The 17,170-nt window shown below is 38.5% G+C and overlaps 1 protein-coding gene across 1 annotated transcript in view; it reads right to left on the reverse strand.

Annotated features, from left to right (window-relative positions):
• Positions 1 to 1,549: 1,549 nt before the first annotated feature.
• kcnn4 (potassium intermediate/small conductance calcium-activated channel, subfamily N, member 4) overlaps positions 1,550 to 17,170 on the reverse strand; it is a 20,032-nt gene continuing 4,411 nt past the window's right edge. Inside the window, exons 2-5 of the mRNA XM_037677233.1 lie at positions 10,596 to 10,691; positions 7,010 to 7,446; positions 1,924 to 2,059; positions 1,550 to 1,555 (exon numbers count right to left, since the gene is read on the reverse strand). Coding sequence (XP_037533161.1) covers positions 1,550 to 1,555; positions 1,924 to 2,059; positions 7,010 to 7,446; positions 10,596 to 10,691 — 675 coding nt within the window. The remainder of the gene's footprint in view (positions 1,556 to 1,923; positions 2,060 to 7,009; positions 7,447 to 10,595; positions 10,692 to 17,170) is intronic.

A 17,170-nucleotide genomic window follows, 5' to 3' on the forward strand; every position in this document is an offset into this window, starting at 1 on the left:
GCCGATTTCATCACCTAAGTGTACTGTAAGGAAAAGCTGAAGAAAGCCGGAGAGTGTCGATTCTGGTGAACATTTCTCCCCTCACACACCATCTTACTCCCTCTAAACTTCTTTCCATCTTTAAACTTTTCTCTCAAGTAGAAATTCTTCCAGATATTTTAGAAATGTCTGTGTAAAATGCTCACCCACATTCATGTGGGTAAAAGATCATAGTTGTACAGTTTTCATAAATGTCTGTGGTGAAGCAACGGAAAAATCATGGCCGTATGATTTTTCCTGATTGATTGCTTATGTTGTTATTTTCATAATTTGCCAAATTAATGTAAATGTTTGATGTTAAATTTTGATTCTGTAAATAAATGACCGCATTCATTTTGATGGGTCAAACGTAAATGACGTCTCACGTTTGCATTTCCTTAAATTCAATGCACGTTTTATTCAGTCCAGAAAAATGAGGAATCCGTGTTAAATGATGAATATATCTGAGCATCTGTTCATCTACACACTGCACTCGAACCGCGCTGGAGTTTGCTTCTACCAGACCGAGACCTAGGTTTTAGCCCGGGCCAGAGTTCGCCTTTTTGTTCTGTGACAGAGTTCGCTGGCGCGTTCACACCTCCCTAAACGAGCCGGACTTTCTAGGAAGACGAGCTAGAGTTCGATTAAAGCGGACTAAACAGGGCTAGTGTGAATGCACCCTAAGAAACTGTCAAATCTATTAATGCACTACTACTTATGCGCTTTTCAATTGTCGCTTGTGAACCGGTTGAGTTTAGATTTGTAAAAATTTACAAATTTGCACTGAGTGTTGTCATTGTGGCAGAAAGAGTAAATGTCATGAATAAATTTGACATTAAACATAATCCAAGTTGAAGTGTTGCATCATTTTCAGCCACCATTTTGGCATCTGCATTTGGCAGCAGGCCAAATTGACAAAGTCCATACAGAAAAATGTAGTAATTTAATTCCACAGCAGAGAAAACTATGTAGTCTCTGTAAGTAGGTCTAGGAAACAAAATATCGGGATCGGTTATCAGCCAAATAAGTTTTAACATATCGGCATATCAGATATCGGCCAAAAATCCAATATTGTGCATACCTACACTAAAAATGATAGTACTATGTATTCAAAGTTACAATATTGGAAATGGAAATTAAAGTTTTATAGTCATAAAGAAACATAACGGTGCCCCAGGCTGTCCCAGAAGTTCTGAAACTAGTTACTGCTCCTGCTACTTGTACTTGCAAATAACCAAAGAACTTTATGAAAACACCATGTAATGCACAAGTGACTGTGATGTAAAGTTTTATAAATTACTGTTCACACAAACCATTGTCGTTTTTGAGATGGAAATTGTTTTAATTGTGTTGGTTCTGCTCAGAAAATTAAACTCTGTTAATAAACTGATGTTGATCAAAAAGCTTTACAACAGGTAAGATGTTCATTGCTCATAACCTTTTCACAGAACCACATTTTAAAAGACCTGAACCATTCCTTTAAGGTCTGACCACATAATGAGCTCTGCCACCTCTGGTGCTCATTTTGTGGTCAGACCTTTAACAGGCGGTTCAGAGTAGAGGATGAAACAAATGACCAACAGAGAGTGGAGGCACAGAAATTTGGACCAGTTCAATCAGAACCAGCACACTGAAAGAACACACTGTCTCTGTATTATCAGGGGGGTTGTTGAGTGTGGGAGGTGGTTCTGTTCTTGAAAAATGGAGAAGTGAAACAAAGATAAGACTTCTTCACTCCTTTTGCTTATCAAACCGAGCACTTTCACTTATTTCAAAACTGCTTCTGCTTGGTTAATAATTTATCAAAAAGAAACCTCATGAAACACAGCTTTTTGTTACACATTTAAAGACATCTGTAATGGTTATGGATTATATTCCTTCCAAAAAAATAAAAATCCTTCCTACCATGACGCCAGTGAAGAGACACACGGCCTTGCCACAGCTGGTGTTGGGTGAAACATCCCCATAGCCCACTGTGAGGAAGGTGATGGCTATGAGCCACAAGGCTGTGTCCATGTGGCCCGTCGATGCTTGGCTTCGCCTGCAGAGGGGGAACAAATAGGCTGTCACACATGGTTCATTCTTATAGTTTCACTGCAGTTTCTAAGTCATGCTGCCCATTATTTTAAGTTTAAATACAACCAAAATGATCAATGCCTCCTTAAATTTAAAATTTAAAAAGCACATTACCTGTTTGTAAGATTTATAGTTAATTTATTTTTCAGCACTTCCAGTCTTGGAATTGCCACAGTAAGCAAACTTACGTGAAAAGTTTGGCAATTGTTTTAATCCAGATGCCCTTTCTGACACAACCTGGGCTTGAACCTTTGCAGCTTTAGGGTTACCAGTCAGTGACACTGATCACTGAGCTACCGTGGCCCTCATGTTTATTAATACTTAAACAAATTCAATAATTGTAAAAAAAAAAATCTATAAATCCTTGTTAAAAAATTCTAATGTTTTGTAAAATATGGGTTATTACAGTGAAGGAGTTCTAAAACATCCATTTAAGATCAATTAAACAACCTATTTCAACTTTATAATTCATTCAAGTCAAGTCAAGTCAGATTTATTTATGTAGCACATTTAAAACAGGAATTGTAACCAAAGTGCTTAACAAAAAGATCACAGCATCAAATAAAAAGTAACAAGATAAAATTACAGCATATAGAATAAAAACATAAAAGCACAAAATATAATCTGCTTGTAAATGAGTCCTCGAGGCTCAATGGGATTTACCTGTCTAAATAAAGGTTGATTGATTGATTGATAATCAGAAACAATAAAATACTAAATCAGATCACACTGTAATAAATGCCATTGAGTACAGGTGTGTTTTGAGGAGACATTTTAAAACAGAGACTGAGGTGGTCTGTCTAATATTGATGGGCAAATTATTCCAGAGTTTAGGGCCCATGTCTGAAAATGTCTGATCTCCTCTGAGGTTCAACTTGGTTTTTGTACCACCAAAAGCAGCTGGTCCAATGATCTCAACGCCCGAGAAGGAGCATAAGGATGAAGAAGGTCGGAAAGGTATGAGGGTGCAAGGCCATTAACACACTTAAATGACAGTTTGAGAATTTTAAAATCAATTCTGACATGCACAGGACGCCAGTGAAGGGAGAATAGAATCAGTGAAATGTGCTCAAACCTGCGAATTCCTGTTAAAAGCCAAGCAGCAGCATTTTGGACAAGCTGGAGACATGAAAGGGAGACCTGACTGACCCCAGCATAAAGTGAGTTACAGTAGTCTAGCCAGGTTGTAACGAATGCATGGACTAATTTTTCAAGGTCGGATCTGATCAGCACGGACTTAAGCTTAGCTGCCTTAGCTGAAAGAAGTTTTTTTGAAGAACAGAGTTGATCTGTTCATTAAACGTAAAGTCCAAGTCCAAAACAATCCCGAGATTAGTAACAGACTGTTTTAGATATGGCTGAAGGGAGTGCAGGTTTACAGAATCAGAGACAATGGCAGAGCTAGGGTTAAACACAATGACCTCAGTTTTCTGATCATTAAAATTTAAGAAGTTCATACCCATCCAACTCTTGATGTCATCAAGACATTTTAGCAGAGGGCAAATGGAGCAGGGACTGTTAGGTTTTAAGGGCAGATATATCTGAGAATCATCAGCATAACAATGAAACAAAATACCATGTTTCTTCAGAATAGACCCCAAGGGGAGCAGATATAATGAAAACAGAAGGGATCCAAGAATGGAGCCTTGCGGGACCCCACAGGACAGAGGCACAGAAGCAGATAAACGATTACCACAACATTAACACAAAAACTTCTGTCACTCAGATATGAACGGAACCATTCTAACGCTGCACCGGTAATCCCAACCCAGTGTTCTAGCCACGATAAAAGGATGTTGTGGTCCACAGTATCAAAGGCAACGGTAAGGTCAAGGAGTACCAGGATCACAAACTACAAATTAACTGTTGACAATAAATTATGTCTACTTGCAAATCAAATTGCCTTTTTCATTAATGCAAGCAGCTAATAAATCTTGATGTGGTCTTCCCTGCGTTGCAAAATCCCCAGAGCCACACAATTAAAGCTTAGAGAGAGTTGGTTAAATATCAGTGGTGTATATTAACAATATAACAATATATTTCCAAAAGGAAAACTCTAGCTTTATTTGAGGTGACTTTTTTGTCATAACAGAACTCTTTCGATACAAATTTACATAAATTCTGACAAACTTAAGAAATTAAAAATATTAAAATGCTACATAAACACTTGCATTTGTCTAAATATCTTCCTACAGTTAAAAGGAATTCTTTAATTTGTATTTTTGTGTCGATATCATGTTAAGTCCCATGTTCAAAAAAAGGTTCAGTTGATAAATCAAAGACTGTTACCAAAGCTGGAAGAGGTAGACAGAAAGTGTAAATTAGCAAATTAATACAAAGAACAAGTGCAGTGTACACTTGAAGGAATACATTTAATTAGTTATGCACATTTAAGAAATTTGGGGGGATTGTAGTTATCGCTTGTGAAGAATAAATAGCGGAGCCGCTTGTTTCAAAATGATTTATGACTTTAATACTTCTCCTTCTTGTGCTCTTTCATTACTATTTAAAAATCAGATTGCACAAGACTGAGATGAGCAAAACTTTCAATTAAATTTTAATTGTGCAGATGACCTCAAATAGACATAAACATTCAAATAGATGTCCGCATTATGTTACCATTTGACTGGAATGCTTTTATAGCAACAACAAAAATGGATCATGACAATAAAATCCATCAGTGGAAATTGATTTATATTAAGAAGTAAAATCCAACGGTGAGAGAGCCTATAAATATACGAGGCATTCAGTAAGGAATGTCTCATGTTTACGCAATTCACAATAAGTGGTTCTTTAAACGTGAAGGTGTGAACACTAATGATTCTGATGTTGATTGTACAACTATGTGGTCCTGTAATGGACTTGTGACCGATCCAGGATGCAGCCTGCCTCTCACACTGTTGGACACGAGCACTAGTGACCCTCAAGACCCAGAAAGGATGAAGCGAGTAAGGACAATAAATGGATGGATGACATGTGTCTGATTTAACATTGAAAACAAAGCAAACAATAAAAAATAAACTAAGAAATGTGTGCTATGTCACATAAAATTAAGAATTAAGTCAATTTTAGTCAAATAAAATGTCCATTTTCAGATTCTTGACTTTTTACCCTACATTTTGCTACCTAGATCATCCAGACATCATGAGCAGTTCCAGAGACGTGGCTCGATATATGTGTCTTGTCTCGTGAAACAAGACACATTTTCAACTTTTTAAAGTTTTGAGAAAACAAACGTTGGGATTTTGGAGATTCTGAGCTGTTGAACACATTCACAGAAAGTAATTTTAATGCAAAAACAACATCCAGATGTTTTCAGATAAAAGAAAACAATATTTTTAAGGTTATCTGTCATGTCTAGGTGTTTTGTGATGTCTGTGACTACTTGTGATTATTTTTATATACAGTAGTCCCTCGTTACTTCGCGGTTAGACTTTCGCGGACGGCTGATTGATGGATGAATCACACGAACGGCATGAATTGTTTATTTAAAATAAATTATTTTAAACGATTAAGCACCTGTGTTCAGGCCACAGGTGCAGGGAGAAGCTCTCTCCTGCAGCCTGTCATGATCTCCGCTCTCTGCCACCTGCGGCTCTCTGCCATGCCCACAGTTCTGCTCCATGCTGAAACAGCTTTGTGAAGGGTTAACCCTTTGCCTTCCAGCTGCACCGATCGACTTTTGTCTTCCAACTTAAAATTCAAAGTTTGACACATCTTAAAATCATCATAATTACAAAATATAAAAGTGTTAAAAGTTATTTTTTAACTATTTTAGAACTTCTGTGTTCAGTTGTTACAGTGTAATTGATCAAGAAGTACATTTCCGCGCCGTGCTGCAGAGCTGCGTGAAGGGTTAACCCTTTGATGTCCTGCTGCACTTCTCAATCCATGGATTGTTTATTTAAAATATTACTGTATTTAAATTTAAATTGTTTATTTACACAGAAAGAGGGAGACTGGGAGGTGGTGTGTGTGACTGCAGTGGTGAAGTGGGCTGGCGGAGAGCGAAGATCATGATATTTTGTGCTCTTTTAGAGCGTTTAGAATTTAAAAACATTGTTTAGAATATCACAAGAGTGTGGGCATGGTATATAAAGTCTTAATATATAAATACTGAAATAAACTACTACTTATTGCTACTTTTACTATTTGTACTACTATCCCTACTTCACAGTTTTTCATTTATCGCAGGTGGGTGTGGTCCCAAACCCTGCAATAAACGAGAGACTGCTGTAGTTCTCTGAGTCTGTTTTTCCAGTGTTTCCAGTTTCCCCAGTGTTCCTCTCCTCATCTAGTCAGCTCCTGCCATTCTCACCTGTTCCTCACTGTCTTTCCCCAGGTGTTCATCAATGTGTCTCATTAATTCCCCTTTAAGTTCAGCATCTCTGTGTATCCACGTTGTCCGTAGATTGTGCTTCCCACAGCCTCTCATGTTCTGTTCCTCGTGTTTCCATTTACCCAAGTAGGTTTTTCTGCCTCGTCAGCTTTTGTTTTGAGGGGTTTTTTTTTGCTTAATAAATAGATATTCTTTATTTATCTTGGAGTCCTCTGTGTCTGGCTGCCTTTGGGTTCAGCACCATGCTGATCTTGACAGTTATTCACATATAATTTAATGAGTCGCGGTTGCCTGGTGGTCAGTATCTCACACTTGTAATCTTGAGGGCATCCAGTGTAAATCAATTGCCGAATCTTTCATGCAAGTTCGCTGGCGGTGATACCCATGAAGAAGGAAGCAGATGAAAGAAAACATATTATACTCCCACCCACTTCTAAATTTCATTTGTTGTTTTAGCGTTATTATTGTGGTATGTGATCTTTATGTTGTTCACTCTGAGTTGTTTTTAACTACTGTACAACATTTCATGATACGTTATGACAAGAATCATATTGGACTGTATTGGTCAGTTCATACCTCTCACACAGAGTAAGCATCCAGGACACAGTAAGCCAGAAAAGGACGATGAAGACCAGCAGCGTACGTGCCGGGTGTTTGTTCATCAGTACTTTTAGAACAAAGCGAAAGCTGAAGTTGATATTGTTAAGTGAGCCAATGCTCCTGTAGGAGGCGCTCAGCAGCACTTTACTGTGCAGCAAAATGGCTCTGTGGACCAAGTACAGGCGGAGGAACATCAGCACGGATAACAGTATATCCATGTCCAACAGAGCCTTGGTGTGATGACCAGATACACAGACAGGAGCGGTGGAGGAGGAGTTGACGTGGTGGGCCACGTCCCAGTATGATCCGACTGGGTGGATGATACAGACCAACAGCTCCAGAATGATCACCAGAACTCTGTGGCTGGTCATAGCAATTCTCCAGTCCACCTGGTTGTGATCAATGATGAACAACTGAAATGTAGAGGAGGACAGTAAAAAGAAAGAGAAAGAAAAAAAATGATAAATATACATGTAGTGATAAAACCAGGTAAAATAGAATCACAGAATAAAAGGAAATCTACTTTCATATTGTTTGTTTATGAACCATTAAAGAGAATTGGCAAAACTCACATTTAGAAAATCTTTTATCTTGTGACCTATTGTCTTATTGGTGCTCTGAGTCGATCGCAGTTCAGTGGCTTCTGCAGAGTTACCAGCTCTTTGAGAACTGAGCTCAGGGGCTCCGTGAGTTTCAGATCAAGGAGGTTTTCTGACCTTTTTCCAAAAGTTCACTGTTCTGATCTTTGAGACACTTTGTTAGCACCGAGCCTGGATTGTTAGAAAAAGCTGGCAAGTTCCAGGCTAGATTTGTGAGTAAGCTCACTTCTTTGGATGAAACGTAATGATGGAAATTACAGTTCTTTTATACAGATCGTCTTTGATCAGCAACCAAAGAGTTTGGGTCTTTTTCAGCTCTAGCTCCTCACGAGCAGCACTAAAGGAAAAGCTGTTTGAGAGACAATCCCAGACATGGATCAATTCAGGCGGTTTCACTGTTGGCATGATTTAAGACTCTTGGTAATGCTCACCTTTTCTTTTCTTGACTAAGTATTTTCCAAAACAATCAAACAATCAGGAGGAAAACTCATCATAGAAAATAACTTTGCAGCAGTCCTTGTACTTCCTGCAGAATTTTAGTTTGTCCTTGATGGTTTTCATGAACAGAAGCTTGCTGCCTTTCCTGTCACAAAATCATTGTCCAATACAAAAGTCTTTTTCTCACTTTGTGCACAAATATATTCACAATCCATGTGCTAAAGATGCCTAACTCGTCACTGATGGCAACACAGTTCTGTAATGCCCCCTCAGGAAGAAACATCCTTGGTGCTTCATGGCCACTCTTGGATCTCCTGAATCCTTCCTCATGGCACCTGAACCTCACTTTGAAGTTCATTCTTGATTGTGATGCAAAGAATGGAAAGCTACTTGCTTTTCTACCAAGATCAGACTTTTTTTAGCTAAATACCAACGTGCAAAGGACAACAGGAATCAAAACCTGATGTGAAATTCACTGTCTATGCTTTTTATTTTATTATTTGTTTTTTTTTTTCACCTGGATTTACTAATTGGAATCTTGTGTGACACAATTGATCAAAGTATTTGACCTATTGTTACTTTTTTAATTTTTTTTTTTACCAAAGTTAGTGTTACTGTTGGGATTTTTTGTTGTTATTTTTAGCTTAAAGGAGCTAAAGGAGCATTAAGATCTTGTTAGAGAAATGAAATGAAGCATTGTCATTGAGTGACAGGGTTTTCTCTGCTGCTCCTCGTCTCCGGCCATCTAAAGACACCCCAGACTACAGAAAATTTGAAGAAAGGACCGAAGACCTTCTGATTTGAAATATTTTATATTGTTTAAATGTATTTTTGAATCCTGCTGTTTTTAAGTTGTTTAATTTTTCAGTTTTTTTAGTCCATGTTTTATTTTCTCTAGCTGTTTTATATTGTAGCACTTTGAGATTGTAAAGTGTACATTGCTGTACAAATTGAAAAAAATATTATTATTATTATTATTGTCAAATTAAAGCCAGTTATCCATCCAGCCATTATCTTTACTCACTTCTTCCTTTTCTGGTCACAAGGGTCCCTTGTGCCCATATCCAGCTGTCATTGCACAAGAGGCAGGGGACACCCTGGACAGGTCTCCAGTCCATCCCAGGGACACACAGAGACAAACAACCATTCACTCTCTCACTCACACCTAGAGACAATTTACAGTTACCAATCAGTCTAACATGCATGTTTTTGGTCTGTGCGAGGAAACCGGAGCACCCGGAGGAAACTCACGCATGTACAGTGAGAACATGCAAACTCCACCCAGAAAGGCACCTGACTGGGATTCGATCCGGCAACCTTGTTGCTGAGAGGCGGCAGCTCTCTCAACTGATCCAACGTGCCACCCTAAAACACTATCAACTAGATATAAAAAGTGATTGTTGAATAATAATTTTTTTAAATTAAATTTTTACACACCCTGTTGTGAATGTTGTAGAAAATCTGACGAGCTACAGAAATTTTCTCAACGAAAGTAGAAAGCGGTGTTGAAACATAGAAGTTGGAGCTAACTCCAAGCTTTTGACTCAGTTTTACAAACGGTTATCTCACTCTTTGTTTTGCTCAAGTTCAAGTTAAATGCTGCACGTTGTTATGACAGAATTTTAAAGAAAGCATAATTAGCATGTTCTGTTTATTTTGTTTATCTTTGTTTCATTTAAAGTTAGATTTTTGGGGTTTTCACTTTTTTTTTTTGTTTCAGAGTGTTTACTTTTTGAAATGTCTTTTCTGAGCTCTCTCTTTCTTTTCCTTCCACTGCCCAAATTTATACACTTGTAAAAATATAATTTCTTTATTATTTTGTTGCTGTTCAGCTTTTGATTTGAACCGACTCGCTCGCGCCGACTTCACCAGTCTTCTTACTTTTGTTCAGTAAACGAATCATCACATGTTTTTGAATCATTCATTCTGTCATCTTAAAACCTAATGAATCAACTAAAGAAGGTGTCACAGTTCATTGTAGGGGCGTAGTGACTCCACCCTAAACCTGCCCCTCCTTATCTCCTCCACACACTCGGAGTGGACTCCTCTTGTATCAGATACAGGAGATGAAATCGGTCTGTGGGGTCACAAACCCAGCAGCCTGACAGACTTTTTCAAGTAATCCGGATCAGTGTTTTAAATGCTCGTTGTCCGTGCTGAAGTTAACCGCCTGCTGCGAGTGCTTGAGGGCAAATAAAAACAATGTTTACTCTGCTTAACTTCAGCCAAATCCCTTCATTTATACTGACTTCACACACAACGGCAGGGAGCCATGTGGACTGGAACAACATCACAGATGGAATATTGCGCTTGTTGTATGTGTGGGCTGAGATTTTCATCCAGGGTCTTTTTACACTTACACTGTACAACCAAGATAAACAATGCTGTGGCTATCATCTTTGGACCAAGAGCTCCTGCTACAACAATCGCCATGAAGTATCTCAAACAAAGCAAAGCTCTAACTGAGCTCATTTGGAACAAAAAAGACAAACAACAGTGGTTTATTCAACAGAATGCAAACTCACCCTGATGTCCTTATAATGGAAAACTGCAATGAGGATTAGGAGACACCCGGTGGACAGGCTTATGGAACAGTTGATAATCAAGGAGACTTTTGAGCCCTTAGAAGAAAAGAAACAACAATTACTCCAGAAATATATTTAACTTCTACTCATAAGTACTTTTTGACAACCAATCTGAAAGTTTTGTTAGCTCAGGTAGGCACTATATTAAATCATGATCTGAGGAAGATGATCAACCTGCTGCCATAAGAGGCAGGTGATTACGTAATTGTCTGTTTGTGTATTTGAGGGCAAATTCAGCGTATTGTATTTGTACTATTAGTGTATTAGTTCATATCTTAGATCTTATTACTGTTTTTCTTTACAATTTATACTTTTGTTGGTTGTAACTGGAACCCCGTGTACACAATTTCGTTCCACCACATGTATCACATGTGGTTTGAATGACAATAAAAAAAAACCTTGACCTTGACTTTGACCTTGAGTCTGCTTTGTCCTTTTAGAAAAATGTCTCAAGTGCCAGTCGGTACATTTCAATACAATTAACAGAAAAAAATTATTGTCTATAAGTGATTTACTTTTGGAGTCAAAAACTAATTCAAGATGGCTGCCACAGCTAGTCATCATTAGCAAATGCAAGAAGTCAGCTGTTCAATTTTACAAATATTGAGTTAATATCTGCTGTGTTAGCTTAAAGTGACCCTCAACACATTCTCTGGGGGCCAACAACATCTTTGTCTAAAGCTTTAGCATTTCACTTCCTCTTGGGTTTATTACTGAAAAACTACTTTTAATAGTTTTAGCCAAAAAATAAACAAAAACCCTTAATAAGTGTTGTTATATCATGCTTGTGTTGGCTACTAGTTCATTTGGAATACTTTGTCTTTTGTCTTTGTTGTCAGCGTTTAAGTTGTTATTTTATTGAATAAGTCAATTTAGTTTAGTTTTCTTGAATGTGACTGTGTATTTAGGCAGTTCTTATTATTCTGTTTGGCTGTTTGGTTCTTTTAATCCCATCCAAAGCTGTTTGACATTGTCAGTTTTCACAGTTTGCCCTCCAGCTGTTAGTAATCAGTGCACCTGTTGTGACTTGTTAATTACTCTTCCTTGTAAATATAATCGTATTCCTGTTTCTCTTCAGTTCATCGTCAGCTCCTCCTGTTCCCCACACTTTACTGTGAATTCCTGTACTCCTATTTGTGCTTTGTCACAAACGACTGACAAAGCACGTTTCCTATTTGTGCTTTAAAAAAAAATAAAAAATTCAAGTATTGCCCTGTAATCTGCCTCCTGATCTACTGCACGTGTGTTCTTCCAACACAAATTGTGTTGTTGTTGTTTTTTTAGGCAAATGCATCAGTCACCTCATAATACTTCAATTCAATTCAGTTTACTTATATAGCGCCAAGTCACAACAGAAGACATCTCAGGACACTGAACAGAAACATTCATATACAGTATAAAAATAATAATTTAACATTATTTATCTGAGGAGCAGACTGCTTTGAATTTAACTCCATCACAGACTCTTATCTTGAGCAAGCATGAAGGTGATAGTGGAAAGGAAAAACTCCCCCATGAGGAAAAAACCTTTAGCAGAAGCAGCTCAGGACAAGCGACCATCTGCTTCGAGCGGCTGGGTTTGAGAGGAACAGATACACAATGGCAGGTTGAGAATCACATGTTGAGATAGAAATAACATCTAATGAAAACTATTCAATTTAAACAATTCATTTAAGTAAATGAGGTCAATTTATCCTCCAGTAGTCTAAGCCTAGGCAGCATAACAAGCCAACCCTAACTATAGGATTTATCAAAAAGGAAAGTATTAATCCCAGTCATAAAACTGGACAATGTGTCAGATTACATACAGAAACTGGAAGTTGGTTCCACAAGAGAGGAGCCTGATAACTGGAAAATCTTCCTCCCATTCTGCTTTTGGTAACTCTAGGAACCGCAAGTAAGCCTGCAGTCTGAGAGCAAAGTGCTCTGTTATGGAAAATATGGAACAATAAGATCTCAAATATAAGATGGAGCTAGGTTGTTGAGGGCTTTATAGGTTAGAAGTAAAATTTTTCGTTCAATTCTGGATTTGACAGGGACTGGTATAAGATTATTATAAAATTATGCTACACTGAAGTTATCTAACCAGAAATTATTAATATTTCCACAATGCAAGTTTTAAACTCAGGCCAAAGTCTTTTTGATTAACATGACTGTAAACTGAATTTCCCTTTTTTTTAATGTTGCATAGACACTGTTTGTTTCTAAAAAAAACAAAAAAAAACAAATCAACTGAAGGCTTTACTGAGATAAGCTTTTAGTTTGAAGAGTTCAAAGAGTTTATCCTTGCTTTTATTTTCTTAAATTTATGTCTGATTTTTATTCCAACGTGACTTCTTTCTTTGCTTTTTTTTTCATCATTTTATGATTTTCATCTGAGTAAAGTGCTATATAAATAAACTTTACTCCTACTTATTTCCATGTCTCTGATGTGGGGGAAAGATTTGTTGGTCTTTTGTACAAACCAAGTAAAAATGTTTTTCAGGTTATATTGGGAAGTATGAGGTTGCCTGCGAAAGGCTCCACTTAAATATTCCTAAACAGGAAATATCTGTTAACACACAGTTACTACAGCCTGTTTGGTGCTTCAACTGTTAACAGACAGATGGAAAATCGTGCAGTTTTCAATTACATCTCTTTGTCTCTGTGGCAGCATATTACAGTATATATATATATATGTTTATCATGTGCTTAAATGTTAATTTGTTTGCTGACCAAAATGCATCCTTAACTGTCTTAAAAACAATCTGCCGGAAATTATTACCCGCTTTTATTTCACAGTCTGGAGTTACTATTTTTTCTAGATACAAGTAAATGTTAGACTGCAAAAAGATTACAATCTCTCACCAGCATCTCACCCAAAAATAAATAAATAAACTGCCAATTGTGTCCTAAATGTTGCATTTAATGGGTAAAAGAAAAACTTAAATATGTTTTTCTGCCAAATGTAGACAACTTCATTAGTGTGTACAGTAATATATTTACAGACTTTGACACAAAATTCTACCTGAGTTAGTAAAAGATGACTGTTAATTCTCAGTTATAATTAACTTATTTGGAAAATAACTATTTGTTTCAAACACTTTTACTTCAAAAAACATAGATTAATTGTTCTTTTCTTTTCGAGCATTAGCTTTTTTTTACTGTGCACCTTTAGAGTAATACAGTAGATCACTAGGCAGCAGTTTATGGACAAAAAAAGGACAATATTTTCAACAAAACAATATTTTAATTGTTATTTCTTCTATGAATTTGCAGAAAACCCCAATATTTCTTGTGTTTCCACAAAGAGATTGACCAAAATAAAGTAATCACCGCTAAGTTCCATGAAAAAGGAATTCATGATTCTGTAATGAACTCAAGGGAAAGTGTGTTAAAAGCCACTCAGCTGCTGAAACGAGTGTTTGTAATTAAATACTTTCCATTCCAGGGAACTGACAGCTGGAGGCACAGATGCACACACTGAGACTGGTTCACAAACCGAACGAAGGGCTCAAACACCACACTGCCTCATGTCGGCAGTCATGCATCCCAGAGCAAGTGATGCAGCTTGAGTGGAAGATTTTAACAGGAAGTGGCTTACACTTAAAAAGATAATTGCAAGTTTCAAACTTGGGGAAGCCTGAGCGTGTAGGTGGTATTGTGTGACGTCCATTGGCAAGGTGCGTTGTTTTCCACAGTTGCTGCCGTAGCATCCGCATCGTTTCTGTGTTTCCTCCAGGACTCGTTAGAGGACCCCACAAAAAACTCAACATTTCAAAGACAGGCCATAACAGAGATTTTAACGACGAGGATGTTGCTGAGTTTTATAAAATTGTTTTAGTAATATTTTCCTTTTGGAAAGAATGGTAAACCAACATCATAGACTTGGATGGTCTGAGCTGCTTTCACTGAGCCTGGCCACCCAAGGCATGACAAATAAACTCATTCAGATCTGGTTTGCATGCTGGGATGTAAACAATATAATATTGTTTTTATAACTCTTATGATTACAAAAGCAGCAATATGACTTTATTTTGTTTTTTTTTTCTCTCTCTCTCTTTTAGTAGCATTTCTTTAGTTTTCAAGTAAATTGCTTTAAGCTGAAACTAAAGTGATGTGGTGGCAAATGTGAAGAAAATTCAGCTGCACAAAATTTGCAAGTTTCGAACAAAAATCTGCAAAATGCAAACTCAGAAACGTTTCTTGGAGCTGCAAACAACTAAAGTGAACATTTGACCCTCTACAAGAATCACAGGAAAACGGTTTCATGTACAGTAACAGAGGTCAAACGCTGAATCTGACTGTCTTGGACATTTTTTTTTTCTGTTATTATTTAGCACAAACAAGCATCACAGCTCATTTGAATATTTCAGCCCTCTGGGTCCATATTTTAGTAAAACCGCATCAGATCTGACTCATGGCTTTGTCCGTGCTGCGTTATATTTTAGACCAAAGCTGACTCCTCAGCAGTAAAAGCAGGACAGATGAACACAATGTAGCACAGTGGTTTCAGATTTGCCTATTTGCAAAACATCTTTGTACTGTCTGCAAGATGGGTTGTCAATGCATGGGTTGTATTGCACAATGTTATCAAACCATCGTTGACCATTTTCTTTAAAAAAAATAAATAAATAAAGCTGCCATTGCAATGTAAAAACTTTGAAAAAAAAAGTTTAAATCTTTTAAAATAATGTTATTACTATTATTCACTTGAATGATTATAATGTTGTTGCCTGATGATATCAAACATCCCACGCAGATCATTTCTATCAGTAAATGTTTTTTTAATGTAGTTGAAGCAGTGTAAGTGAGTGGGCCAAGTTCTCTGCCTCAGTTGTTGAGGTGGCTGTCTTGAGCTGCTCACCTCAACCAGTGATGTCATCAGGAGTTGGAAGGAATACTGCTCGGACCTTCTCAGTTCACTGGCACGTCTTCCATGAAGGAAGCTGAGAGACTTCTGGGTTGGTCTTTCCATAACTGTGGCTGAGGTTGCTGAGGTAGAATCTCTGCAGTGTTAGGGCTCTGGGTGTAGATGAGGTCCGCCCTAATTTCCTTAAAGCTCTGGATGTTGTGGAGCTGTCTTGGTTGACATGCCTTTACAACATCGCATGGATATCGGGAGCAGTGCCACTGGATTGGCAGACTGAGGTGGTGGTTCCCCTCTTCAAAAAGTGGGACTGGAGAGTGTGCTCCAATTATAGGGGCATCACTCTCCTTAGCCTCCCTGGTGAGGTCTATTCAGGGGTACTGGAGAAGCGAGTTAGATTGTTGGTTGAACCTCAGATCCAGGAGAAACAATTCCGGTTTTGTTCAGGCTGTGGAACACTGGACTAGCTCTTTATCCTCAGTAGGGTCCTTGAGGGGTCATGGGAGTTTGCCCATCCAGTTTACATGTGTTTTGTGGACTTGGAGAAGGCATTTGACTATTCCTCGAGGTACACTGTAGGGGATGCTCCACAAGTATGGGATTGAGGGCCCGTTGCTATGGGCTGTTCAGTCCCAATACAAGCGGTGAGAGTTTTGTTCGCATTGCCGGCAGTAAGTCAAACCTCTTCAGGGTGGGAATTGGACTCTGCCAGGGCTGCCCATTGTCATGATTATGTTAATAACTTTCAAGGACAAAATTTCTCAGTGCAGCCAGGGGGTGGAGGGAAGCCAGTTTGGTGGCCTCAGGACTCCATCTCTCTATTTGCAGATGATGTGGTCCTGTTGGCATCAATGTGCCTCTCACTGGAGCAGTTTGTAGCCAAGTGTGAAGTGGCTGGGATGAGAATCAGCACCTCCAAATCTGAGGCCATGGTCCTCAGTCAGAAAAGGGTGGATTGCTCTCTTTGGATTAAGGGTGAGGCTCTGCCTCAAGTGGAGGAGTTCAAGTATCTTGGGATCTTGTTCATGAGTGAGGGAAGAATGGAGTGTGAGATTGACAGACACATTGGTGCAGCTTCTGAATTATTGTGGACTCTGTGCTGGTTCATTGTGGTGACGAGAGAGCTGAGCTGTAAAGTGAATCTCTCTGTTTACTGGTTGGTCTATGTTCCTTCCTATCCTCACCTATGGCCACAAACCCTGGGTAGTGACCAAAAGAATGAGATCGCAGATACAGGCAGTTGAAATGAGTTTCCTTTGCAGGGTAGCTGGACTCTCCCTTAGAGATAGGGTGAGAAGTTCAGTTATCAGGAGAGACTCAGAGTAGAACTGCTGCTCCTCCACGCTGAGAGGAGCCAGTTGAGGTGGTTTAGGCTCTGGTAAGGATGCTCCCTTGGTGCCTCCTAAGGGAGGTGCTTAGGGCATGTCCGACTGGAAGGAGACCCCGTGGAAGACCTAGGACATATTGGAGAGGCTATGTCTCTTGGTTGGCCTGGGAATTACTTGGAATCCTTCCAGAAGAGCTGGAAGAGGTGGCTGTGGAAAGAGATGTCTGGACCTACCTGCTCAAGCTGCTGCCCCCATGACCCGACTTTGGAACAAGCGAAAGATGATGGATGGATGGATGGATGGATGGATGGATGGATGGATGGATGGATGGATGGATC

This window comes from Nematolebias whitei, chromosome 5 (genome assembly GCF_014905685.2).
Source record: "Nematolebias whitei isolate Nwh7 chromosome 5, NemWhi1, whole genome shotgun sequence".
Taxonomy (NCBI): Eukaryota; Metazoa; Chordata; class Actinopteri; order Cyprinodontiformes; family Rivulidae; genus Nematolebias; species Nematolebias whitei.